Below are 27,582 nucleotides of genomic sequence, written 5' to 3' on the forward strand. Positions count from 1 at the left end.
AAACAGATTATCAAAGGAGAGAATTTAGGGCTACAAATAGTTGAATGATGAACAAACCATTGAAACAGGAATAGTGTAGCATATGGAAACAGGAGTTGTGAGCAAAACTGAAGAAAATTAGGCTTGTTATCAGGAAGACTTAGAAGTTTGATACTGTAAAGGTAGATGAGTAAAACACATAAGACTTTCGTCCAGCTCCAGAGAGTAACATAGCAAGTCTATAGAGCTAAGATTCCAAACTGGTGCCTGTTTCCGGTGTCCATACTGAATCTGAAAACTTTGGAACTAAGACTCTTCAGAACCTCTGAAAATTATAATTCTTATGGCTGACACATAAGTTCTATTTTGGAACTAACCTACGGGTTTTGTTTTAAAACCCGACAGTCTAGCTCTTTTGGTGCTTTTAAATGATAGAGAATAGAAAGATACAAAGATCAAGAATGTATATGCAGAATAACTGCTGTATAAGATGCATTTTTGTTTAGTATTACCTATGGATTAGTTGTTCAGGCTACATACCTGTTAGGTAAATGATGGCTTCCAAAAGAAGTGCTTCCACCAGGGCCCACAAATAATCTTAAACCTTCTTCTAAAAAGCAAGGGAATTAAAATATGTTAGCTTCCTTTAATGTTGCCCTAGCTAAAACTAAGTAATTTTAAATCTACCAGTTTTATAACTGATACTTTCAGATGCAAATGTTTTAAGTAATGAAGAACAAAACTTCACATGGTATAGGTTGGAGGAACTACCTTCGTCATAGATTTGCCCCTGCTCTTTTCTTTTCTGGCTTAAATTAATTCTCTGGGAAAGTTACCTGAGTCATGCAAGGGTCTTTTCAACTTCTGGGAGACAGGATGAAGCAGAAAATGTAGTGATCCATATGCACAGTCCTTATGATTACAAGCAACAGGGACTATGCAGAGAGTGGATTTTCCTAAGGCCTGTAATGTACATCAATTTTCCCTAAGCTTCCTTATTTATCTCCATACCTTCTGCACTTGAGTCTAAACTGAAGTCTTGACTCTGGAGTATTTTTTCAACTATATCATCAGCATCAACTCTGGTAGCATCAACTCTCTTCAGCTGTGACTCCACAGAGTCTTGCTTTACAGGATGTCTGCAAAAAATATATATTTAGAGCTCTTAGAAGTGATGTAGTAAATTATATTTTACTTCTGCTACATAAGGCTTTCAAGTTAAGTGTACCTGCAGAGTTTTTCTGATACATCTTTAACAGATGTATCAATATTAGCTTCGGTTACTTTTGGCTTAGTCTCTTCACATGGCTCTAGAATACTTCCAATTCCTATTGAGGTACTACCCACCGAGGTGTTTCTCCTGTGGCAGAGTTCAGACAGGCTGGATGATCTAGAGTGACATGTGCTATATCCTGTTGGGAAAGTGCAGGAGAGCTAGGTTAGGTATGTTCTTGACAGCCAAGGTCATTACTTATATTTTACCATCCTGAAAGCAGAATTTGTGCTTTCTCTTCTTATAAAGAGACTTCAAAAGCCTTATGAATGTATGTGCATACACCACCTAGGCCATTCACTTCAAGTTTTGTATTCTAGCACATGCTGTTCTCTTTTTGTTCTAAATAACTCTTGCTTCCTAACAAATATAATGACTTGGTGTCATTACTTCCCCTTCAGCTTTTAGAGCTAAGTCTCCATTTGTAAGTTATTAGTTTTTACACATGGAAGAGGTAAAAATCTCATTCAGATATGTTGCTGGGTGAAAAACTGGCTGGATGGACGAGCCCAGAGGGTTGTGGTGAATGGGGTGAAATCCAGTTGGCGGCGGGTCACAAGTGGTGTTCCCCAGGGCTCAGTATTGGGGCCAGTTCTGTTTAATATCTTTATCAATGATTTGGATGAGGGGATTGAGTGCACCCTCAGCAAGTTTGCAGATGACACCAAGTTGGGAGGCAGGGTCGATCTGCTTGAGGGTAGGGAGGCTCTACAGAGGGATCTGGACGGGCTGGATCGATGGGCTGAGGCCAATCGTATGAGGTTCAACAAGGCCAAGTGCCGGGTCCTGCAGTTGGGTCACAGCAACCCCATGCAGCGCTACAGGCTTGGGGAAGAGTGGCTGGAAAGCTGCCTGGCAGAGAAAGACCTGGGGGTGCTGGTTGACAGCCGGCTGAATATGAGCCAGCAGTGTGCCCAGGTGGCCAAGAAGGCCAACGGCATCCTGGCCTGTATCAGAAATAGTGTGGCCAGCAGGAGCAGGGAGGTGATTGTTCCCCTGTACTCGGCACTGGTGAGGCCGCACCTCCAGTACTGTGTTCAGTTTTGGGCCCCTCACTACAGGAAAGACATTGAGGTGCTGGAGCGTGTCCAGAGAAGGGCAACCAAGTTGGTGAGGGGCCTGGAGCACAAGTCTTATGAGGAGCGGCTGAGGGAGCTGGGGCTGTTTAGTCTGGAGAAGAGGAGGCTGAGGGGAGACCTTATCGCTCTCTACAACTACCTGAAGGGGAGTTGTAGTGAGGGGGGTGCTGGTCTCTTCTGTCAGGTGGCTGGAGATAGGACGAGAGGAAATGGCCTCACGTTGCAGCAAGGGAGATTTAGGTTAGATATTAGGAAAAATTTCTTTAATGAGAGGGTTGTCAGACATTGGAATAGGCTGCCCAGGGAAGTGGTTGAGTCGCCATCCCTGGAGGTATTCAAAGTGCGTAGATGGGGTACTCCATAACATGGTTTAGTGGGCATGGATGATGGTTGGACTCGATGATCATGAAGGTCTTTTCCAACCTAAATGATTCTATGATTCTATGAATTGGTGGAAGCTAAGGGAAAAAGCTGTCTCACATTCAAACAGATAATTCATTGTGCTTTTAAGAGGAAAAAAATGTTACCATCCCCACACCTGAAACTCCTAGGAAAAAGCTTTCAACTTCAAACCATTTTTTTAAACATATAAAGTATACTTATTTTTTACAGTCTAAAACTGTGAAAGTAAATAAACCCCAACAATTCATAACAAAATTGTTAACAGCTACCTGACAGTTTTGACTGCTGACTTGCATAGCTTGATGTCCTGGAATGTCCACATGCACCAAGTTCATCTGGGACTGAAGCACTCTTTGATGAGACATCTGCAACATGTGCAAGTCAGATACTGTTGCTAAAGTCAGCTTTGTTATTACTTTGCCTGTAATCTTGATTAGATTCAAATGTCAGATTTCCCAGAGGGATTAGGGACTTGACACTGGTTTTCTACAAACCCTTTGAAGATTCAAGTGCTGCAAAAATAGCATGTATGTTAACAAACATGCATACCTTAAAAAAAAAAAAAGTTTCTGAGTAAATCAGAGAGTACGGTTGGGTTAGAAAGATTTGTATGAAATGTAGTTCTAGATTTGTCTACACTGTCAACGTTAAAGAGATTACCATGCTTTCCATAGTACCATAGTAGAATGGTGTGCTAGATGTTTTCTGGCTGAAAAAGTAACTGTGGTTAAGACAACTTAAGCTGTGTTTAGGGTGGAAATGACTAAGCTATGTAAGAGCCTGAAGCTTGTTAAAAACAAACAAAAAACCCCACAACCACCCCCAAATTTCAACCTGTAATAAAGTGTTTTAATAGTATTTTTTTTTCTAATACTCTAAATTTCAGAGTAACTACTTCAATTTTAAACAATACTTAGAACTTTTACCACTCAAAATTTACTCAGTTATGCATATTCCTATGATTCATATGTTGAAAATCAAGGGCCAGATTAAATGTTCAGTCAAAATAAAAATCCAAAGCAAATCAAGAAATGTGTCACACAGAAAATGAAAGATTTTAAATGTTAAAAAGAAGGCAGGCTATCAATCCAATTTCTGGTCTTTCTTTCCATTAAATAAACTGTTGCAAAAGTAAAAAAGAGAGATTCTACTGATGTTATCTAGGAGAGTGTGTCTCAACAAATAACGAAAGAAGGTCCCTTTGTGGGCCAACTGTCAGCATCCCTTTAAGATTTGAAGTATTTTGTATATCTCCTTGAAGCTATGAAGCCAGTTATAAAAAAATTGAGAAATTAAGAGCATTATTTTATACCTGCCATGCCCAGATGTACTACTTTTAAGTTTTCTCCACCTTTCCTGTCTTGATGCAAAGATTCTGGTTCTCCAACAATTGCTATAGACATTGCTGTGGAAGGAGGCCTGTAAGAAAAAGGTGGTTAAGATTTGCTGTAATCCCTCCAAATTGATCAGCACAGATTTTTCTTTTCAAGTAAATCAGCATAGTTCATGCTGTGCTTCAAGTTAATAGGCTTGTAACTTTTTTCTCAAATCATGCTGCCTAGCCCCCTGTTAAGAAGAAAAAAAAAGGAAAAAAAAAAAGGCTATTGCTATGGAGCTTAAGGACATTTTACAAAATCCATCTGCTCAGTCCTTCAGGCTTCTGGGGATCCTTGGAAATGCTTTTCCTTTTTTGATGATTGGTGAAGTGTTTATTTTGAAGTTCTAAATTATTTTTTTTTCAGTGTATGAATCACAGGATAATTTACGTGCTAAAAATATATATAATTCAGTACTTCATGGAATACATGATGAGACAGTAAATTAAAAAAACCAAAATCCACACAATGACAGTTGGCCTACTTGGATAGTGCACTGTGATGTACTCCTGGCTTTGTTTCATCTCTGTTACAGTACATGAGGAGATTCTGAGCTGATAACCCTCCCGCTCCTAACAAAGGGGCCTATGTTACCATATCCATGTATTCCCCTCTAAATTCTACCTCCTGCAAAATAAAAAAAGCATCACGCACACCATAATTTAAATTTGGCTCAATATTAAAAAAGATTTTAATAAAGCTTAAATGCGTGTTTCAGATTATACCAAGACCCAAAGGGATATATTTTATTAAAGTTAATAAAATTCTAAGTTTATGTTTTGCTAGTGCAAAAGAAACTAATTAGAAAATGACAAAGTGAAAGTAGTCTTCTCTTGCAAGCAAACACAACTAAAATACATTTCAAGATGTTACCTACAGTTTTTTTCATGCTTTGTTATTTTTGACTTTGGGAACAGACTGTTGGTCTGCATACAAATGGATATTTGTTGACATTTTTAGATTTGACATATTCAATAAATTGGTCACTGTCTTTATGTACAGTAACATACCCCTCATGTTACATTTGAAAGTTAAGAGAGTAAGAGAAAAAGCACTTCTAGAAATACAATGCTTGTGTGACTTAACTGCATAACATACTTTTGAAAGCAAGAACTGAAAGATTTCAGGGATGTCACCTCAGATCAAACATCAAGCCTTCTAGGCTTCTTCATAAAATATGTAGCTGATCCCAGATTGTGAAATTGTTTTAAGGTTTATTTTTCCTTCTACGAAGGACATCTGGATTAGATAAATTTTTTGTTCTGTTTGTGTTGAAAGCTTACGTTCTAGGAAATGGTTATATCATCATAAGAAAATGCCAAGTCTGAATAATTTCAGTTAGAGATTTTTTCTTAGGGAGCCAGAAAACTATTTAGGTACTAATTTCAACTCCTTCAGTACCAGCCAAGAAAGAACAGAAATACATTGTTTTATTAGTATTCTGGTGGTGCATTTCTTCCCCCTCTCTGGGCTGATCTACAAACTCAGAAAGTCTTGCTAGGCCTTAGCATAAGTGTAATGAGTTGGGCAGTTAAATGTCTCTTGACTGTACCAGGAACTCTTGCATGGCTAAGACAGGGAGTCATGCTGACTGACCCAAGGACTCCTGCTGGCTGGCGGAGGTGGGGGACGGGAGTAGAGATAATTGGTTCTCTCCTGACAACCTTGAGACATATCTCAGTCCTCTCCTAACTATCTTGGAGCATCCCGTATCTGAATCTTAATTCATTCTCTGACAGCCCTGGAGCCTTCCTTATCTGACTCGTAACTCATGCGTAATGGTACCAGCACAACTTGAATCCCAGTAATTTGTTGATGACAAAAGTCAATCATCTCCCAAACGTATAAACAGCAGTACTAAGTGGGATGCTTTGAGCTCTCCTGGATCGCAGCAGGCTGCGACCGGCATACCCCTCTGAGTGGGATGCCTCTCAGAGCTCGCAGACTTTCCTGTTTGCAAAAATTGGAGGTCTTGTCACTGAAAGCAGACAAGACTTGGGCTGATACTCTCTGCTCCTTCAGGCTCAACCCTTCGCCCATTGAGAAGGATGCCGAAGCATTTGATGTGAGCATTTTCACGGAACTCGAGGGGAATTTTTAACAGGTATACCTCCTTTACTCGCTTATGTATATCTCTTAGTGTCTTTATGCATGTGTGTATGTACTAACCTGAATATTCTATAGCAAGTATATTACCAATATTGCTTTTCAAATCTATACTTACATTACTGTTGTGAACTTCATTTGACTGTGAATGAATTTCAGGCTACTGTTATACTCAATCTCTTTAGATATAAACCGTCGACCAAGTCTGAGACTAGGAGTTGATCTAGCCGCACCTAGACTCCGACAGAGGTTTAGAAAGCAAGGGGGTCTTCTCTGAACCTCATGACTCAACGGGAGGGTTTCCCCTACCTTTTTATTCCATTAGACATAAACGGTTGCCCAAGTCTGGGACTAGGAGTAGATCCAGCCGCACCTAGACTCCAACAGGAGTTTAGAAAGCAAGAGGGTCTTCTCTGAACCTCGTGACTCAACGGGAGGGTCTTCCCTACCCTTTTTACATTCCCGATCTCTGTACAAATCACGAGAAATCAATTCTAACTCGATTTTTCTTTGTATGTTTCTCTTTTACCCTATTGCATCTTCAGTCTCTGTGTACATAATGTTAGTTTGATTCTAACTTAATTTTCCTTTGTGCGTTTCATCCATGTATTAAGTAATAGAGTGAACCTTGCCATCGAATTCTGTGAAGTCATGCTTTTATATAAATTCCTATTAAATCATTTTTGCTAATACCATTGGAGGTGATTCTTTAAGCAGTCCAAAACACTCTACTGCCCAACAAGTATACAAGACTAATGATCAGTTAGTTGCCTTTGAGAAATTGTTTATCAGTACCAGTGATGTATTTGTTAATAGGTCCGACTCAAAAGTAAATCAAGAGTTGCTAAATAACTAGGGATACAGAAAAGCTTTGCCCAATCAAACAAATTCAGGTAATACCCTCTTACTATTTATTCAGTAAGCACAAGATGAGATTTTACAGTGTTCTATTCTTATTGAAGGTTAGAAGCAGAGAGGATAAAGGGCCATTAGTGGTGTAAGGGGACACTGAAGAGTTCCTGTGGTGAATCACCTGAGCTAGACTGGTGCAGGCAATGTTCTCAGATCTCCTCAGTAACAATGGTTAGGATACAGCCACAGCAGTAATGCACAAAGTCTCTAGTTGCTACAGAAACTGGTTCTCAATTTCTTAATTACACCAGAACCTACCTCGAACCATGAGTTACTTCATACTTGTACCTCAGACTGAGTTAGGTCAGTGCTGCTTTTCTTGGAGCTTCAGCCTCATTTCACTTTAAACACAACCTTTTTTACTTAATAAAGACTTCAATATATGTTTACTGCTACAGATTAAGCCTGTATGAGATTATTATCCCTCTTCATTGGATTATTCAGAGGGACATTGATTACCTGCATTAATCTGACAAAAGATGAGTTTAAATTCCATTTATGAGAGTATTTTGAATAGGAAACCTAATCTGTAATGAAGTAAAAGTGTTTTAGTGTAGTAGTTCGTAAGCAAACGCTCTATCTTTACAATGGAAAATATCTTTGATCCAGCATAAGGTCTGAAAGTATAAATGAAAGTTGAGAACGTACACAAAAAGTTGAGACTGACATAACAAGGGTGAAGCTAGCAATTTTTTCCAGATTGTTTTCCTTAAGCTCATTTATTCTTTTCAAGTTATATGTAATACTTGGAACTCTGCCTTAGATTGTTTTTGAAAGGGCTAACATGAGAACAAGCATGTTGTCTCAGACCAAAGGTCTGTCTAGCCTTGCATCCTGTTTCTGTCAGCAGCAAACAACAGATGCTGAGAGAATACGGCACACATAGTAATGTATCTCCTGAATATTCTTCCTGCATCTCCTCATCTGTAAGTTAGGTATTTCTTAAGCCTCATCTGATGTTTTATACTTAATAGCCCTCAGTAATTTTTTATTCAGGAATCTGTCTTAATTCTTTCTTGAGCTTTTATTATTCACAATGTGTAGTAGCAAGGAGTTCCAGAGCTTAATCACATGTTGTGGGAAGAAAATACGTCCTCTCATTTTGATTCCATCTCCTACTAGTTTCAGTATAACAATGTGATGAATGGCTTTCAGATTATTATAAAATATCTTGTATAATACAAATGACGTGAGAGTTCTTCACTTCCTACTGATCAGGATAATTAAGGCATGGTTAGCAAGATATGGTTAGCAAGATAGTGGTGTTCTCTGGAAATAGGAAACTTGCCAATTGTACTGATTCAGTTTAGTTATCCATAAAGCTTGGGTGCCTCATAACAAAATGGCTTCTTAGTCTAGAAAGAAGGCAACAATTTCATCTCATTCAAGACTAGGTTTTTCCCTAGCATGTGTGATTTTTCTGTTCTGTGGTTAGTTATGGAAGCTAACGTGCTCTAGCAAAACTATTACATTTCCTTAACTACACATTAAAGAAAATAAGGCCAAAGGATCCCCAATATATAGCAGTGTATTTTCCTAGCTAGTTCCCCCCTCAGATATTACCTCTTGCATCTTTTACTAAGTTGCATAATGTCTTTGCTAACTAAATATCTGTAAGTGCTTTCTCTTGTACTAAGTCATATCACACTTCTGGTTTTTTTGAAAATAAATCTTTTAAAATCACCTGAGACTTGTGAATAAAAGGTGTAACAGCACATTTTCCAAACACAAGTATTAGTCAGGTCACCCCACACCAAGTATATTTATATAAGCTTGCTGCAGGAACAGTTTCCCTTAAGTGTTTCTTTGATTATTTTTTTTTTTTAATTACAGATGTACAGGCTAGTATTCTTTGCTTAAAAATATACTAAGTATTTAACAGCAAGGAGAACTATGATACTCCTACTGGTATTTTTACCACGTTAGCCATTATTCAGCTACCATCCCATTTGTTTGTGCCTTTTTTCTTTTTTTTTTTTTTAACATTGTTGCGAGGTTGGAGAGATTCATAAATGCAAACTAGAAGTGTAATTCTGAACATGGAATGTATGACCAAAACACTATCCCACACAGATTTTTCATAAACTTACATTTTAAAGCATGGGTCTCCGGACATTAGCTGCATGTTGATCAAAACCTACACATTAAGAAAACAAAACCCACTGTAAGAAAAAAAATGGAATTGGTCTGTGATACATGGTCATGTCACTAAGTTATACTTGCCACAAATCTTACATTTAAGCAAAATAAAATGGCATCATCACATACGCAAATAAACACACTATGCAAAAAACTACATCTTTTTTCTTAGTACACATGCAAACAACACAAAATAGCATTTAAAGCAACATAGTTGCACATACAAGATTCTGCAAGAGATCAAGAAGAATCATAGAATCATGAATAGTTAAGATGGCTTCAAGGGAAAAATAGAGACAGGAAATCTGAAAGATTAATGAGCAAACAGAATATTGTTTAAAACAGTGCATGCTGAAGTATGTTCTTTGCCAAGAATGTTTAGCAAACTGTTAGCATACAAGAACGGGTTGTTCTAACATCTGAGATAAAGTAAAAGCACGAAAGGTAAATAATGCCATAGGACAACAACGCATTGAGAAGGCTTGTTAGCGGGGTCAAAGCCATCAATTAAAATTTTTTCTGGAAAAAGTCTATGACTGTCTTAAAGAAATCAGAAAGTGCATGCTTAAACGGTATACTCAATAGTATGAGAAATTAATCCTGGTGTCTTGGTAGGAAAAGAAATTTAAAAAAAATTTACTTGTAACATTCTGTATGTAATTATTTTCAAGTTAATGCAGGTTATTGAATTTTTTAAACTCCCTGGACTAATGGGAGAGGACAGGAGGGTAGGTTTCTTCAAACAATGTTCACCAGTTGTTACATTGATTACTATGAAATAGAAAATGGAAAGTTCCAGGAGTCATGGAGGTGTTGAAGCTGGCTTATACATAAATAAGCCAATTAAGAGATTCACTCTTAGAAAAGCTGCACAGGAAGTTGCCCAGTCTTAAAGATATAATTGCTACATTTATATGAATGTATTAACTTTTTCATCGTGCTTCCCTATTCAATTTTTCATTTCCTGTTAAAATAGGAATACCTTTTGAAAACTTTTATTTTACAGCTATCCATCTCCATTTCAAAGAATAGGACAAATTCTATTTCTGACTGCATGGATTTTAATGATTCTTTCTAAACAACACTAATGTTTTTACTTTAAATAGTTTTCCTTCTAGAAAGAGGTTCAGCAAATATGTTTTAAATTTCATTAAGTGCTTAATAATACCACTTGTTCTCTGCTTTATTAGTTTAAGTACGATAAAGGAAACAACGTACTTTGAGAATGGAGTTATCCTGTCTTGTATTTTTGGTATCATAACCTTCCAGTAAACAGCGACGAGTGGTATTTCCCGATCCAGCAAACTCTGCTAGATTTAGATCTGCAAATCCCAGCTGTTAAGAGAAAATTACAAAGTTAGTAGTAAGCATATTACTAAATGAAGGTACTTGCTACATGCACAATATTGACTGCCAATCAACAGCAGTTTCCCTCAAATATGAATAAGAGGATGCCCATTAAATGGAGCGGCTCAAGGCAAAAAACAGAAAACAAACTTTGAATGTCAAATTCTGCATAGCTCTATTTTCAATTAAAAATTAAAGTCTCAAAAGAAAAAAGAACAAGGAGAGTTTATTTTTAAAAGTTAACACATGCAGAAGGGTTTACTTTTATCAACCCTTTCAGCATACTAAATGGAAAGAAAAAAATATTCTGGTGGTATAATATTCTTACATACTTATTAAACACACTGATCAAAAGTTCCAAACCCCAGTGTCATTATAATACATATAATGAAATCATGGGTATTAGAGTACTATTCTGGAGTTACTTTAAAAGGGCATAAAATGACAAGAAATAAAAGCTAATTCATAGGCAAAATTAGATACATCTCAATTTACCTTTGCATATGCCTTTCCTCCTTTTAACTCCTAGAAAAAAAAAAGAAAAAAACCCATGCCATTAAGCCATTAAAGATACTGACTGAGGCTTTTTGTTTGGTTTGTTTTGTTTTTTTAGAAAAGCAAATACTAATCTTCATTTTAAAATAGCTCAACACACATTTGCTAGGCTGTACTGTTGTCATTTAGAACTTAATATTAATAATGTTCTTGGTGCAGGCCAGCAGGAGACTGTCATCTTGCGGAGAGGGGGAAGGGTGAGTGCCTGATGCAGACCAGCACTTGGCTCTTGCAAAGTCTAACCCCAAAGGCAGGAAGTGCTGCATACAAAATTCTGGTACTTAGCACAGTTCAAGGCTTCTAAGTTTACTGCTGCTTACTAGAAGTATCTATCAAGGGGCAATTTTGTAAAGACCAATGAGCAATTCATTTGCGATCCTGCTGGAGTAAGTGTTCTTTTCAATAAGAATGTAAAAAACCATGAATTAGTCAAGCTAAGGTAATTAATAAGATTACTACGGAATTTTGACTAGAAGAATACCTGACACGGTTGCAGCTAAAATTTGCTTTATGAAGTTTATCAGATATTTAAAAATTAAACCAAAAGAAGTGAAGAAAGAACAGGGAAAGAGGAGAGGAGGGAAAAAGAGCTACTTACCTTCCGTACAGACACCCTGCAAATGCAAGTATCCAGAATTCCCGTTGTGGCACTGGCACTGATTTTACACATAAATAAGAACTTTTTCTTCCAGCGGACACAGTTGGCCTGTACTACCTCCCTGGAAATAGAGAACATATGCTTAGTATCAGTTGCATATATATTCAGGACCATAAAATGCAATAGGACAGCTCAAGAACAAACACAGGTTCCACTGTTTGTAGAGTGGTCACTTCACGCAAAATCTGATCCAAGGCCTGAATAATCATCCTTCATTCTTCTCTTTGTGTAGCAAGAGTAATAACTGTTTCAAACCTTGAACACAATATTAGACCTACAGAAAATTCAACAACTATGTGTTTCTGCAAATGAATGAGACCGTGATTTCTCCAGTTTGCCTCAGAAGAGTGAAGTCTTCCTGAACATTAGCTCCCAGGCACTGTCATCCAAGCTGCTGAGCTTTGGAATGTGCTCAAGATACCTTCTTTGACAAGTAGTATTTCAATACAGAGAAAGGGAACATCATACAAGCAGAAGTAGATAAATTTGAGGCCTGGAAAAGTACAAAGGAGATGATATATAATAACCAGATACAAAGTAATGCACTTGGGGCAAACAAGAATTTCAGCTACATACTGGGACCTTGCCATTTCAGAGCAAAATAAGACAACCAATATCTGAACAGATTTGTTCATTGCAGGAGGATTACAACCTGACAATATGATGCAGCTGAAAAAAAGGCAAAATGTAGGATGCTTTCAGCTATATTAATGTTATTATGTAAGGCTCAAACAGAACACATTATTCTGTTTGGGTAACTCTGGCTGAGCAAGAAGACTCCAAAATGAACAGGTACAGGGAGGACAAACGGAAAACTCCTGTATCTTATAAGAAAAAATTACATATAATAAAAATACACTAGTGATTCAAACACTTCAGAGACCAAATAACTTTAAGTCAAATGAAAAGTGGTTAGGACCAAAATAAGGCATAATCAAACACCCATTTAAAACTGAAAATTACAAGGTCTCAAACCACAGAGCAAGTTTCTATAACAGCCTTCAAATAAAAGAAGTAGGAGCAAAAAAAATCTTACTGTAATTAAAGACAAGTTTGGCCAGTTTGTCAATAACAGGGGACATAAGGACTGTGATTCTGAGGGACCTGCCTCAGTGATCAAAAGCTCTTTTCTAGTCCCATGTTTCTAAACTCAGAACTTGGAACGGTCAAGAAACTGATAATTTCTTCTACCACTCTAATCGTTCAAGTACAGTCTTCACATATTAAAGCAATATTTGTCCTTTCCTTTCTATTCCATTTTTCTAATACATACATTCCTATGTTTTATATCAACTTCTTACAGCAGCTTATTATTGAAGATCTAGTTTGACGTCTTTAACTGAGGTAGTATTCTACAGTTCCACATAAGCTGGAGTCAGTTTATCACACCTGTGGAGAAATGATGAATTGCAAGGCTCACGCAAAAGCTCCGATTTGCTGTATTGGTGAGACTGCCAGCTACAGCACTCACCAGCACCATGACTTCCTAAGGTAGGAATAAATTAGCCTGCCTAAAACAAGTCAGTTTAATGAGCACAACAGACTAACGGATTCTGATGATACAACACTGAGTCATATTCAAGCATGTGACCTAAAAGGAACAGTCTCTGTACACCATGATCCACCTTCTATCTTTTATGTTTTACATTGTAAACTTTCCTGTGCTTTGGAAAAAAAAAAATCCAGAACTGCCAGTATATGAGTTGCTTAAATCCAAAATAGAACCAGAATTCAAAAAAGGGAAATTACAAATAGTTACATCCTCTACTGGAAACAGGCTCAGGCAAGAAGTCATCAAGTAGAATACAACCTTAAAGGGGTATTTGATAACTGCTAACATTTGTTGCAGTTAGAAGACCTAGGAATAACTATTGTAGCACTTACATGATAGTTGCTCAACTCTCAGGTAAAGAAACTAGTCAACTAGATGCCCACTGTAAAGCAGAACACATCTATCCAAGTGCATAGGTATCTGGGGTCTGCGTATTTGCAAGTTTCACAACACTGTGCTTAAAGATCACGCAACTCCTAGGAACACAGTGGCCCAGCCTTACTGAAATTAAATTAGAAATTAAATCTCCAGGAATTATTTTCTTTAAGTTCTTTTTTTTCTAAGTAACATTTTGAGCTAATCCTAAAAACAAAGAAATAAAAGGCCCTCTCCTCTCTTAAAAACACCACCACATCAAGAACTGTTTTACCACAAGCAGGAAAAAAGGATAAAAAACTTTTTCATAAGCTAACTACAAAGTTTTGCTTCAGATAAAGAAGGGATATTTATGTCACTACCTTAAGTCATTAAATTCACTGTAGTACTCTGATCCTTCTGTCAACAGTTCTATTAGGATAGATTGAGAATGCTAGAAACTTATGAAACAATACTAATGTCCTCTTGTGAGCACCAGAAGCAACAGGCCTCCATTGATACTGAAAGACAATAGAATTGCTCATGGCCTCAACCCTGCTGGTAGTTATCCTAACTTTCGGGAGCTTGTTAGACTATAAAGAGTGAGCAGGAAGGTGAACTTGAATGCAGATTAACTAAGTGATATGGTTGGTCAAGATTTTCTTTCACTAAAACCATCACATTTTGGCACACTGGTAGTATTCCTCTCAAAAAAACCCCAAATGCATAGACACAAAAAATCCCAGAATCAGATTTTATTTCTAGTTTCAGCACAGAGTAAGAATGTCAGTTTTAACACACCACTCTACATTAAAGGGAAAATTAAAAATGCCATTGCCAAACAAAGTGATTGTTGTAGCTGTCTGTCTGTTTTACTGGACTTTAAAGAATTAATGAAATTAAATCTTACCAGAAATATCTAATCAATACTAAAAAGCATGCAATTATACAAACCTTTATTAAGTCTCAAAGAGCAAGAATTCTTACCAATCCTTTGACTTAACCTCCTCCTGCATTCTATCTCTAGTTTCAGATCCAGGCGTATCAGCTATGGCCATGAATCCACGGGGAGCCTGCATGTGCACATTACTATGCATCCAATAATATCTGCAAAACACTTCCAGCCTCGAGTGTCCTTTTGGAAACTAGAAGCAATGTAGATTATCTGCTATTCATTATAAGGCTATAAAACAATGCTACAAGACTGAAAGTGTTCACTTGGCATCCATAAAGGTCAGAAAATCCCTTCCCATAGCATCTGTTCATCATACAAGTAGGACAGCTGTCATCACCCTTACCACCCTTCCCTTATCTCCCAGGATACCATTGGGCCTACCAGTAACAATCACTTCTCCTCCTATTCATCATTTTGTTAAGTTCCTGTGGTGTTTTTACATCTGTAATAGTTCCAGTTATGAAGTAATAATACTTTTTCAAAAAAAAAAAAAAAAGTTTCTGTAAACTCATAAGGTCAAAATAACGTGCCAAAATCTTTGTACAACTCAGTATTACGGTTCAGGTTATGTTTCTATTTCTCAGAACAGCTTTCTACCTCTACTGCAAACTACAGTCAAAGCAGCTTTACACTGTACAGTTATATAGTATTCCAGACATCACTAACATTATAGTAAAAGATAATTTAGTGAACATTAAATGTATTTTTGCTTGTAAATACAAGATAAATGTAAATAACATCTGCTTGAGAAACGTAAGCGTCCTTAAAACCTTTAAGGTTTTCGAATTTACTTCAATATACCAATACTACTATATGTATATCATCGTTCAAGTAAGGAAGATAGCACAAAAACACTACGCTTTTGGAAGACTCAATCCACTCATATCACAGGTCAGGATTTATTCAGGGAAGTAATTTAATAAACATTAAATAGGATGATCAGGTTTTTAAGTTCTCTTACAAACAAACAAGTAAAAGTTACAGTAAAAAGGCCTCAGTTATAGATACTGATGCTTTAATTCTTGCAAAAATAAAATCAAGTAAAACCTGGAATATCCCTTCCTCCTCATAAGGACACCAAAAAAGCATCAGTTTCTTTCACTGACACATTGTTTTAAAGAATGAGATATTTGAAGCATTTGTACACAATCTGCCCCCAACCAACTGCCCCCCTGCCCCACACAGTCCTTCTAATTCCATTATGTAAAGAAAAATTTGACATATTTGAATGAAGGTAGTTTTTGTGTAAAGAAAAGCACCAGCAAGTTATTCCCCTCGTGCGGAAAAAAAGGTCAAATAATCACAACATTTAACTTTAAAGAGTAGTATCTAAGCTTATAAGCTTCTTAGTTCAAGTGCAAGGCCTTTAGAAAATAAAGTTATATTGATTGGTTACTATGGAAATGAACCCAGATAACTTCTTGGCAGCTGTGCCTATGCTACAGTGCATGCTAGAGAAAGCTTTCCGTTATGAGTCAGTTTCCTATGAGCCTCACAGTTGCTTTACCGCATGCAAAGCAAAACCAGTTGGCTTATAAATCAAAATATATCTTAGTTACTAAGATGCATTCAAATACATACTAGGTTGTAGTGCTTTGGTGTAACTTAACTAATGGTCTCAGTAAGACCTAACCAAGAACAAATTGAACAGACAGATATTTTAAGATAAAATGATTCCAAAGTATAGTTTAAGTTACCATCAGTTTAACAAATTGTTTTTAGTTTAGAGGGACAATTTCACATTGACTAAATTTCGAATGCAAGATTTCAGCTGTAGACAAGTCATTTTCTATATGTATTTTATGTACTGTACACAATTGCAATTTAGAATGATGAATAAAAGTCTTAGTTTTTTCCTCTTCTGATCCACAAGAGAAAATCCACAAGAAAACCAACACAAAAGAGAAAACAAATCCTAATCCAGTCAACTCCTCATCCTAATTTGTTAACAAGTGATGGGCTCTTTTTTTTTTTTTTTTTAGGGTGTTTATGACCAGCAGATTGTTTATTCATTTCCACATGGATAAGGATATGAATAATGGCTTGTTTCAGCAAATAGCTACAAATGCAAATATAAATCACTTTTAAGGACCTTAAGTGTCATGGGAAAAATCCCTTCTTGCCAAATGGAAAAGCTTTAGCAGGAGAGGCTTAGAAACAAAGACGACAAAACTCCTTGTGGACATTTACCAAAATACTGTGTTCCATTAATTGGAAAACTGTTTATTCAAGTTTTTATCTGAATTATTCTAGACAGCCAATTATAACATTTAGCCCTAAGGGGATGATTATGTTAAACAGATTGTTTTTCTACTGCAATTATTTTAGAATCATTGGTCACCGAAGAAACAAAAAAAATGGGAGCATTTGTTTTCAGTTTTAAGATGCCATTTGGTCTTTATATCAGACTACTTTCACAAGAAACTCCTTCTAGAAATATTTTGGAATCAATTGGGTCAGTACGCTTCTTTATGTTAAGGAAAGGAGTGTTTGCTTAGACGTCTTACAGCTTTTGGACAGAACATGAGTTACCTACTCACTATAAATACCTTGAAAAAATAGCTTTTTCACTCCATGAAGTAAATGGGAATATTGTTGTTATAACTATTATTTTTTAAAGCTGGTAGTTTGATGGGAGGGTTGCTTTGGACTTCTAAGAATTGTTGAGGCCAGGTTCTCTGAGTCCAGAGTACAGTGAATAAAATGCCTTTAGAAGAGTTATCTCTGAGCAAGTGCAACTTTTCCAGTATTGCCTAAGTTTTGCTTACTTCTTTTAGGGCAAAATATATCATGTTGATGAGACAGGCTGAGAGAAGCGAGGCTGCTGCAGCTCCACTCCCCAGATCCAACCAGTAGCAAGGCTGAAGATGTACTCCTGGTAAGCACCCACACACAGCACACATACACAGCTGGCCACACAGATCACAGACACACGGAGCACTCGCAGAGACAGCCAGCACCAACAGCCTCATCCCAGTCCACTCTCTGGCTGAACAGGACAGAGCTCTGCTACCAAGACCCTTATATATCCCAGGCTACACCACCTACTTGACAGCTAGTCCAGCTTGATACCTAATAGCATTTACACGCTCGCACACCTGCACTCGGTCCAGGTGCTGGCACCACGGGCACACAGGTCTCTGACTCCTGGTTCCACCCCAGTGGCTGGCACTTGCTTTCACTCATCCGGCCTCTCCAGTTGCTGGCACCCAGGCACACTGGTGCTCTGGCCCATGATCCCAGGGCAGCTGCTGGCACCAAGACTCTCACTCACTCCAGTTGCTGGCACAATGGACACACAGGCCCCTGTGACCCACAGTCTCATTCCCACGGCTGCAACTTGAATCCACTCACTCAGGTCTCTCCCGTTGCTGGCACCACAGACACCCAGGCCCTCTGATACAGTCTTGACTCCAGTTGCTGGCACTCAGACCCCTCCATAAACACTGAACAGAGAGCCCTTCACCCAGGAAAGAGTTAGAATGTAGTTTAATATGAAGATACAATAGACTGCACTCATTAGAAACAGGGCATGGCCAGAAAAATGTACCAACTAGCAAATTATTGATACCGAACTGGGCCTTTTGTCCCCTGACCTCTCTACTTTCCCCACACTTGTTCCTTCCCAAATCACCTAAATTCATCCCTTCCCCCAGCTTTACATCCCCTCATGTAACATCCCCTAATAAGCCTCTTCCCCTGCATCCCATAATGCATCTCATAGCACTATACAGCAACTCGCCTCAGTCCAGAAGGTGCTTTAGTGTTAGCTCAACATGATGGGTTTCCTGCCTGGACAATGGGGGTGAGGCTCTCCTGGGACAGCCCTGGGAGGGGCCCAGACAGGGTGTCCCCTTGTCCAAGTCCATAATTTCAGTTCCCCACCTGCCTCTGTGTCCCTAAGCTTGTATAGACTGGCCTTTGATGGGCTGATGGCTCCTGTGACAGGCCTGGGAATAGCTGGGGCAGGGTATTATTTTAGCTTCTCCACCCCCCCCACCTTTGTTTCCTGTGCTCATTTGTGGGTGTGCATATGAACTTTTATCACCTGACCTAACAGCTTCCTTTGATCAACCCTTGGCTGAATAAAGTTAATACAGTTAGCTCTGTCCTTCTGATACAAATACAGTGTTTAGTAGGTTGGAGTAACACAGAGTTATTTTTTGTGTAGGAAATAGTCTTTTAAAATGGGAACAATTTCCCATTCATATAGATATATATAAAAAACCAAACATCTTTCTTCTGCAGAATGCCAGAGCACCTAACAAAGAATGCCAATGTCATGATCCCACCTTAGAGAGACATGAATTACTGCATTAGCCTATAATCTAACAGTTTATCAGCCACACTTTTAGTGCCCTCAGTGCTTCAGGTACTTTACAGTAAGATTTGACTTCTCCTAGGCTATCTTAAGCATTAGGAAGGTACTGTGGGATATAGAGTTCTCATTTATACTAGGGAACACATAATGGTTTGGCATGCAAGAGAAGGATACCCTCTTGCACCCCTCTTACCCAAAAATCTACTTCTGCTTAAAATTTGTGCAGTCTCACAGTTGAGGGAAAGATATAGGTACCCGTGCAACAGGCTCCTAGAGCAATTGAGTAGCTGTCTTATCAGTCTACTTCCAAGCAAAACACTGTGCACTATTCAGTGTGCCAGGATCTAAGAAGTAGCTTGGTATTTATAAAGCATTAAGAGCCTTGGAAGAAAATTACTTTTACTACGCAGAAATGTAGTCTTCTCATTTGGCTTAGATCCACACAGCTGAAGTGTCAATATGGTTTACTCATGTCTTTTCTTTTAATATCTCTACTGTACACACAAACAAAAATATAAACAGGATCACCCAACAAAGAGATCCTTCACTTTCAAATTAAACTAAAATCCCTAGTGCTTAGTTGATAATGGAAGTAAAACCAAACACAAATAGATAAATACAAAATTAAAACAGGTATTTTGAAAGCAAATAAAGAGATCTAGCACTAACACCAGTACCATTTTTATTCAAATGTATGCCATGCATCTAATACACATAACTTAATACACATAACATACATGCTGCCCATGCATGTACCAATTCCAACCTCAGCATCTTTAAAGAACATTGAGCCACAAAGGAGCAAAAAATATGCAATATAACTTTTCAAATACCAAGATATACTTTAAATTATTAAATTTGATAACCAGAAGGCTAAATTTAGTCTTCATACAGAAAGATGCATCTCTTGAAGTTAGAGCTCAGAGCATGATCTCCAAAGTATACACTGTAGTAATAAACTTATGCAAAGCTTCAATTTATTTCTTATATTCAGGAAGAAATACAGTTTACTTTTCCTTTAATTTTCTATGTTTCCTCCATGTCTGAGGCACATAAGAAGATACATTCTCTCCAACAAAAACATTTTTTTCCTAAGCATTGCAAAAAAACCCAACAAAACCCATCATTTACAAACAGAGCTTCAATGTTTCACAAATTTCAGCAGTAAGCAAACCAGCAAACAGCTGGCTCTGCAGGAAGAGCTCCACTTGTTTACACTGCACAACTCCCCAGTTAATTTGCTGTTAGTACACACAGAACTTTAACAGAGCAATCATTTTCTATTCCACATGTTTTTACTCATGATAAACAGGTTAACTCTTTAACTAGCAACATTTCATGTCAAGTATTATTATAAAATATGTATAAGCTGATTATCACATGGAAAGAGAGCTGCTTTGGAATACTTTTACTTAAGAAAAACTGCTGGTTATAGGCAAAAGCAGAGACCTAGAAGGGAATTAGCACTGTGAAGGGCAAACTGCATTAGCAATGTAGCATGTAGCCAGCAGTTCAAAGGAAGTGATTGTTTCCCCCTATTGAACGTTTGTGAGGCTGTACCTGCAGCACTGCGCCTGTTTTTGGGGCCCTCAGTAGAAGTAAGACACTGATAAACTGAAGCAAGTCCAGGGGGTGTGAGATGGGGGTCTACAGTCAGGGATGAGGGGATGAAGCACCTGATGCAGAAGTTGGGAGCATGTGATTTTTGCAATCTAAAGAAGAGGTGAAGGAAGATCTAATTGCTATCTTCAGCCATCTCTGTTGAATTAGAGAGAAAATGGAGCCAGGCATTTCTTAGTGGGGAGCAGAGAAAGGAAAAGAGGCAATAACAAAAGAAATTCCAATAAAATAAGGGAAAAAAATGTTCACAATAAAAGTGGTGAAGCAGAGGGACAGGTTTTCTACAAAGACTGGAATCCCCACTCTTACAGATTTTCTAAAGTTGACAGGACAAAGCTCTGAGCTTCCTCATCTAACTGAAGTTAGTCTCGCTTTGAGCAAGAAGTTGGACTACATGATCTCTAGCACTCTCCTCCACCCTAAACTATTCCATGAACAGAAACAGTCCTTAAAATATGAAAGCAATCAGGTGCTATGGCGCTTGCAAATGGCAAGTTTATGACAGCAAAATACTGTGCTCCATGTACTGTAGTGGGGGCAACAAAATCACCAGCTCTTTTAAACTAAAGTGCCTATTCTCCTGCACAAGCCAGACACATTAAGCATAAAAACTTTTTTCCCCACCCTCTGCTCTTTGATACCTGTCATGAAAAAGTTCCAGAAAAGAGATGCATGACATGCCTCACAGTACTTGAACACTCATTTTGTTTCAGTTTATCCAACTGCAAATCCAGTTACAGCTGAAAAAGCTGTTAGAAGTAGCATTATCCATTACCAGTTCTGAAGACTGGATTCATACATCATGAAGGAAGATTAGAGTGATAGGGACAGTAATTCCATGTGTCAGATTGTTTTTCTAACAAGTACTTTTGTTTAAAAACAGAAAGCTGGTTAACCTGTGTTACTATCAGGAGAAATTTTCCCTTTCAAATGCAATAGCAGCAACAGGGAAAACAATGGTTAAAAAGCAATTTGAAAAGTCCAGTGAGGCAGAAAATATACTGTACTTGCTGGAGTCACAAAAACCAGATGTAGTTTTAGGCAGTCGAGAAGGAAGTAGCCAAGCATCACTAGAAGTAAGAAGTAGTACTTATTATCTAGAAGATAAGAAATCAATTTCTACAGAAGACGATTACATACTCTAGCCTGTATCTATTAGGAATAAGAATATATTCATGCAAGTAATGCAAGATCTTGGAGACTGCCTCTCAGGACTCAAGAGTGTGCCGTGCATAAAAAAAATGTCCCTGGAATTTGTTGGAGAATAAAATGTTTTGATGAAAAAGTTATAGTTCTCAGCTGCCCCTAATCTCTGTCTGTCACACAGATACGGATCATAATCAGCTGCTTAGTTTTGAATATTGTTTTGTAAAAGAATGAAGAGAAAAACATCAGCAGTCTAAAGTGTCAGAAATCCAATCTCAAAGGCAGGGGAATACAACCAGACTGAAGACTGCAGTCATAAGAACACACCAACCAAGAAGTCCTTTCCTTGAGTGGCGTGCAGGTAGAAATCAAGCTAAAAATGTAACTACGAGGCTTACAGCTACTGTAGGCTAAATCTATACAGTACTGTGTTGAAAGTACACCCTCAAAAAACAGGATCCTTTACTTTCCAAAACTTCTCTGATTTCCTTGTATCCCATCTGTTCTTTTGCTGCTGGCTGAGCAACAACTCAGCCTATGAGCAATTATCTACTCTAGGGGCCCATCAATTATTTCTTCAGCCTATTAAGATGAGGGCAGTTGCAGATAGCCTGCACTTTCAATATATTTATGTCTACATTAGACTAGCCTTGAATAAATATGCTTAGTATTTAGCTAAGTCTATACCTTAAAATAGTATTTTTCTGTTCACAATATTCATAGGTGCAATTTCTGCCCTGGAATAATATTTTGTCCTTTCATGGCACAACAGACATTATGTGCACATTATTTTATGACCAGGCAGTGCATAGATACATAGTAAACTGGAATCTGCATGAGTGTCCTGTACTAATGTATCCAATTTCAAAGCGAGATACCTATTATCATCAGCCCAGTGAAAGATAGAAATGTAGAAAGACGCCTTTCCACATAGGAAGCCAGGCTTAAGCTAGAAAGTTTTCTAAACAAAAATGAGGTTTGTTAGCATAGCTTTGCATACATCCACTATTCGCTGAAAATCCACCCTTTGTTATAAAATCTAAAATTCCTATTGTAAAGATCCAGAAGTCATATTAGAAAGTAATTTCAAAATGGGGAGGGCAGGAATGACACTGTATGGCTGATTGGCAGTTTATTAAAGCAACCAAACAAAACCTCCCCCCTCCCACAACTCCCTTCAAGGTTTTCCATGTTGTAGAATCAAACCTTATAACCCATTCAATCTCCCTAGAATTCCAGGGTCCTGTTCTTGCACACACACTCAAACATTCCCCCCCCAGTTTAAACACTGCTACTACTTGGCTGTTCAATGTCCTTTGATCAAAATATTATTCGACAGTACCAGTTTACTTTAAAAAGTTGAATATTTTGTCGGGTAATTAAGCATTTAGCATTATAATACAGTGTTCTTTTCCTGCAGTAAATACTCACAAATATGCATAGGGAAGTTTCAAATAGAAGGTTTCAAATTGGAGTTCTAAAAAACTACATACAAACACAAAAAACCACAGTGATGTCTAAGCAATTAATATGGTTGCTATTTATACACAAACCAGATCACTATGTACTGCACTGTACAAGGTGGTTTTATTTGGTCACAGAATTTCTATACACTTCAGGCACACATCTGTGTCAGCCAGAAAAGTAGTTGGACTCCGACAACATGTCTCCCATAGCATGGACCACGTCTTCACAACATATTTCTTACATATCTCTTTCTCAGTAAAGATCTGAGAAATAAAAAAAATATTTTTCAGTAGCTTGAACTTTTATCTGTCTTCTTTTTGCCCCACTTCAACATTCAGAGGGATGATGTAGGTATCACATTGCTTGCAGGATCAGGGCTTTAATCATTTATACAGCATGATCCACGCAGGGCTGAAAAGACCACTGCTTGAATCTGTTTTCATTACAACTCACTACATATAAGCCTTTATTCTGGTGCTGCCAGCCTGTGTTTTTATGACATTTCTTTCTCAGTGAGTAAGCTTTGGAAAGAAAATGCTAATAATATTAGGCTGGTTTATAGCCTGTTGATATGACTGCCTTTTTTTTTTTTTTTTTAAGGCAAGAAGCAGCAGGATATTGGTTTGTATCAGTACCAACTTGAGAACTTAATTCTCAATAACTTCTCCCCCCAAAATTATAATTTACTAAACCTCAGTCAGTAACAAAAATAAAAACTGTAAGACGACACGGTCAGTCTCCCCCTGTATTATAAAATACTTGAAATTAGTTTCTGTATTACTTTCTGAAACACAATGGAACTGAAACTTCAAATGTCTTTTATAACACTACAAAGAACACTACTTGAAGGATATGACTGCCAGCCCACAGTGAAACTAATAAATTTATGCAACTAGAAGATGATGGCCATTAAAAAAAGTTTGCAACTGACAAGTTTTGAAATGCTGCCACTCTGATGTTAACTTAATTTCTCCCTTATTTATTCAGACCTTTGCTGAATCACCACTGTGAAAATCCATCTGTTAATTCTTACGCCAAAAGCAAAGGCACTCCCTGAATTGGCACTGCGGGATCACTGCAGAATTCTTTACCTTCGTACCAGCATACCTCAACGCTTCTCAGTCCAGCAGAAATGGACCAGTTACACTCACAGGGACTTCGATATACCAGCATATGTTTCACCGCTGTTCTTATTTTTAAGCCATACCCCCAGAAAAAGAAAATGGAAGAATTTCAAAGCTTCTTTGACTCCAACACAATACTTCAACACAATTTTTTACATCGTCACACTTCCACTGACACTTCCTATGCACACATACTACCTCCTATCGTGCATATTTTACTCTAATATACTGTTCACATTCATAAAGATATGCATGTATGCTTTCAAGCTGTTAATTTTAGCATCATAAACAGGCAAGGCAAAAAAGGCTAAGATCACAATAACATATCAAAAACATCAGCTCAGCTGAAATCAACTCCTTTAAAACAGAGATACTGTCCAGAAGATGTATGTCAGCCTGTGAATATGACTTAAAGGCAGTAAGGGCTGCATTAGGGCAGTAGTGGCACATTAGCGCCTAAAATCATTATTATCATAGATGAAAATCATCATCTATTACTCAGGAAGAAGCCACTCACAAGAAAAACATTGAAGAAAAAAGACATGAAGTGAGAACAGAACACTGATGAGTTGAAGACCCTCCAACCATACAGAAGAAAAATGAATCTTCAATTATACATGCTAGTATAACAGAATGGTTAAATAAGGAGGTTTTAGGCCAAAGTTCTGTTTTTATGCTCTTTATTCTCCTTGATTAATTCTATTTACAGAATCAAAAGCAGATAATGTAGCAAGCTCTGTAACAGCAATATTGTAATAAGGAAATCACTGAATAGTCATAGATTTGTTACTGATTTCTGTTTGCTCCCAGAATTACATGGGACATTTTTCAGTAAATCCTTATCATAATAACATTAAAGTAATATGATAACCCATACAACATGAACAAGTGTAACAGGTCCTCCCCAGACCTGAAGCCACAGCACACCCTTCCTATTGACAAGGTTCTGCCTCTGTCTGGTACCTGGAAAAAATTAACCCACCTGCACTGTTTAGCCATCCTTACCAGTGGATCCGGAAGCCACCCTCACGGCAGATGACTGCTCTGTTGCTGAGGCACAGAAGAAAAGGGAAAAAAAAAAAAAAAGAAAAAGAAAAAAGACACCTGCCTGCTGCTACACTTGCACTGCAGAATTAAGCATGAAGAAAGTGGGTAACACATATGACCTGAATACATAAAGGAAATGAGAGGACTTTTCCATGAAACTGTTTATGTTAACTCTCCATGTAAATATCCACAGAACGAAACACGGCGAGCCAGCGTCCAACAGAATAAACCATTAAGGTCGCACAACTCACGTTCACAGGGGACAGCTCTGACTTCAGACTTGGTGGCAAGACATTTCTTCCCCTCCCGCTACCCATACGATCAGCAGGCTTTATAGCTCGAGGCGTTACGGCACAAGCGACCGGTTTCTCCAGGACAGCCCTCACCCGCTCGTGGATTCATTTCCCCTGTCACTCAGTATTTAAGTGCCTTACTAAGCGTTTAAGAGCCTCAATACTTATTTTCAAGCAGCGAGCAGCCACGCAGACAAGGAATCTACAAGTGCTCCCACATCCGTTCCGTTGCCGCTGGCGCCGGTAACGCGGACGGGCTGAGAAGACAGCCGGCCTGCGCGGCGGCAAGCCGTGCCACAGGAGCTTTGAACCTCCGTGCCCGCCTCCCTTCGCCAGGGGGAAGGCGAGCGGCACGCCCGCAGCCGCCGGCGCTGGCCCCGGCCGGGGACCGGAGCCGCCAGAAGCGCCGGGGCAGCCGCCGGCCAGGGAAGCAGCGGGGCGGCCGCTCCCGCCCCCGGGCCCCCGGCCCCCGCCCGACCCACCAACAGCCGCGGGGCCGCGGCAGCCCGCTGCTGCCCCAGCCCCCGCCCCCGGCCGAGGGGACCCGAGGAGAGGGCGGAGGGGCTGCAGAGGCGGCCGGCCGCCCTGGCTCTCGGCGGGAGGACGGGGCTCTGCGGAGGCGCGGACTCGAGCGGAGCCCGTCGGGAAGAGGCGGCCGGGGCTGCCTGCGGGGGCCCGGGCGCCCCAGCAGCCGCTCGGCTCGCAAGCCCCGGAGGCACCTACCGGGAAGACTCCCCGCTGAAGCTGCCCCCGTCCAGCAGCCGCACCTTGCAGAAGAGGATGCCGTTGACGAAGGGCACGGAGGAGAGCTCCTCCAGCTCCAGCTCCACGCGGAACTTGAACTTCTTCTTCATCATGATGAAGGCCATGGGCCGGGGGCTCGCCGGCGGCCGCCCCCACGCCCGGTCAGCGCCGCGCGGCAGCTCCCCTCCGCGCCGACCGCCCCGCTCCGCTCCCATGCCCGGAGCGAGGGCGGCACCGCCGGGCCGGAGCGCTGGCCGCTCCCAGCTCAGCCCCTCGCCGCCGCCGCGCCTCCCGCCGGCGCTTACATGGCAGCCGGCGCCTCCCTTTCAAACCCGCCCGCCTCCGCTCCGCCCGCTGCCGGCAACGGCCGGCGGCGGGGCGCGGCCGGCAGGAGGCATTCGCCGGCACTGCCGAGCCCCGGCCGCTGCCGCACGGAGGCTTAAAGGCCGACGTGCGGTTTCGCGAAGGAGTTGGCCGGTGCCGTCGCAAGGTTGGTCGGTAACGGGGACTTAGCGTGCCACCGTCCTGCGCAGCGGAGGGTGTCCGGAGGAGGGACGTGGCCGCGGCCCCGGCAGAGTGGAGCTTGTGCAATCCGCCCCCGGCAGCTCTCCCGCTTCCCAGAGACCCTGCCGGGGCGGTGGGACGCGCCCCGCGAGCGGAAGCCTGCTGCTCTGCTAACATTGCATCTGTTGAATGGATTCTTTTAAAGAACGTTAACAAAACATCGTTTCGATGTCGAAATTTCAATGAATTTCGAGGAATTTAGGTTCCTTCTGCTGTAATTCAAACCTTATTAGGGTCTTTTACAGCAGTTTAGCCTGTAATTTGCAACTAGCTCCACTTCTGATGCCAGCAACAGATGCTCCTAATCTTGTAGAGAAGGAGTGTACGCATCTGTATTTACATTGAAGAACAGCCCTGTGGCACAGATGATCGCAGCAGCACGCATGCAGCACTATTTTGTGTAATGTATAGTTCAACACCAGCATGTGCTCTCCAGGGAAAAGCTGTGTCTCAAAAAACCCATTCCAGGAGACTAAAACATAAAGCAAGCCCCGAGCAACCTCCATCAGCAGATCAGTTTCCTCTTCGCAGAATGTTGCATAAGAAAAGCCTAACACACAGCGTGTCTT

At 39.7% G+C, this 27,582-nt stretch overlaps 1 protein-coding gene across 4 annotated transcripts in view; it reads right to left on the reverse strand.

The window, feature by feature from the left end:
* EEIG2 (EEIG family member 2) overlaps positions 1–26,901 on the reverse strand; it is a 30,500-nt gene extending 3,599 nt beyond the window's left edge. The window contains exons 1-10 of one of the 4 annotated variants that reach the window (XM_052801382.1): positions 26,429–26,895; positions 11,767–11,887; positions 11,109–11,138; positions 10,485–10,601; positions 9,218–9,264; positions 4,046–4,152; positions 3,003–3,098; positions 1,208–1,391; positions 991–1,118; positions 520–589 (exon numbers count right to left, since the gene is read on the reverse strand). In XM_052801382.1, the coding sequence (XP_052657342.1) occupies positions 520–589; positions 991–1,118; positions 1,208–1,391; positions 3,003–3,098; positions 4,046–4,152; positions 9,218–9,264; positions 10,485–10,601; positions 11,109–11,138; positions 11,767–11,887; positions 26,429–26,664 (1,136 nt within the window). In that variant the 5' untranslated portion in view covers positions 26,665–26,895. Of the gene's footprint in view, positions 1–519; positions 590–990; positions 1,119–1,207; positions 1,392–3,002; positions 3,099–4,045; positions 4,153–9,217; positions 9,265–10,484; positions 10,602–11,108; positions 11,139–11,766; positions 11,888–13,099; positions 13,124–26,428 lie in introns of those variants that run through there. The other 3 variants (XM_052801383.1, XM_052801384.1, XM_052801381.1) reach the window with 3 other exon arrangements.
* Positions 26,902–27,582: the final 681 nt, after the last annotated feature.

This window comes from Harpia harpyja, chromosome 11 (genome assembly GCF_026419915.1).
Source record: "Harpia harpyja isolate bHarHar1 chromosome 11, bHarHar1 primary haplotype, whole genome shotgun sequence".
Lineage (NCBI taxonomy): Eukaryota > Metazoa > Chordata > Aves > Accipitriformes > Accipitridae > Harpia > Harpia harpyja.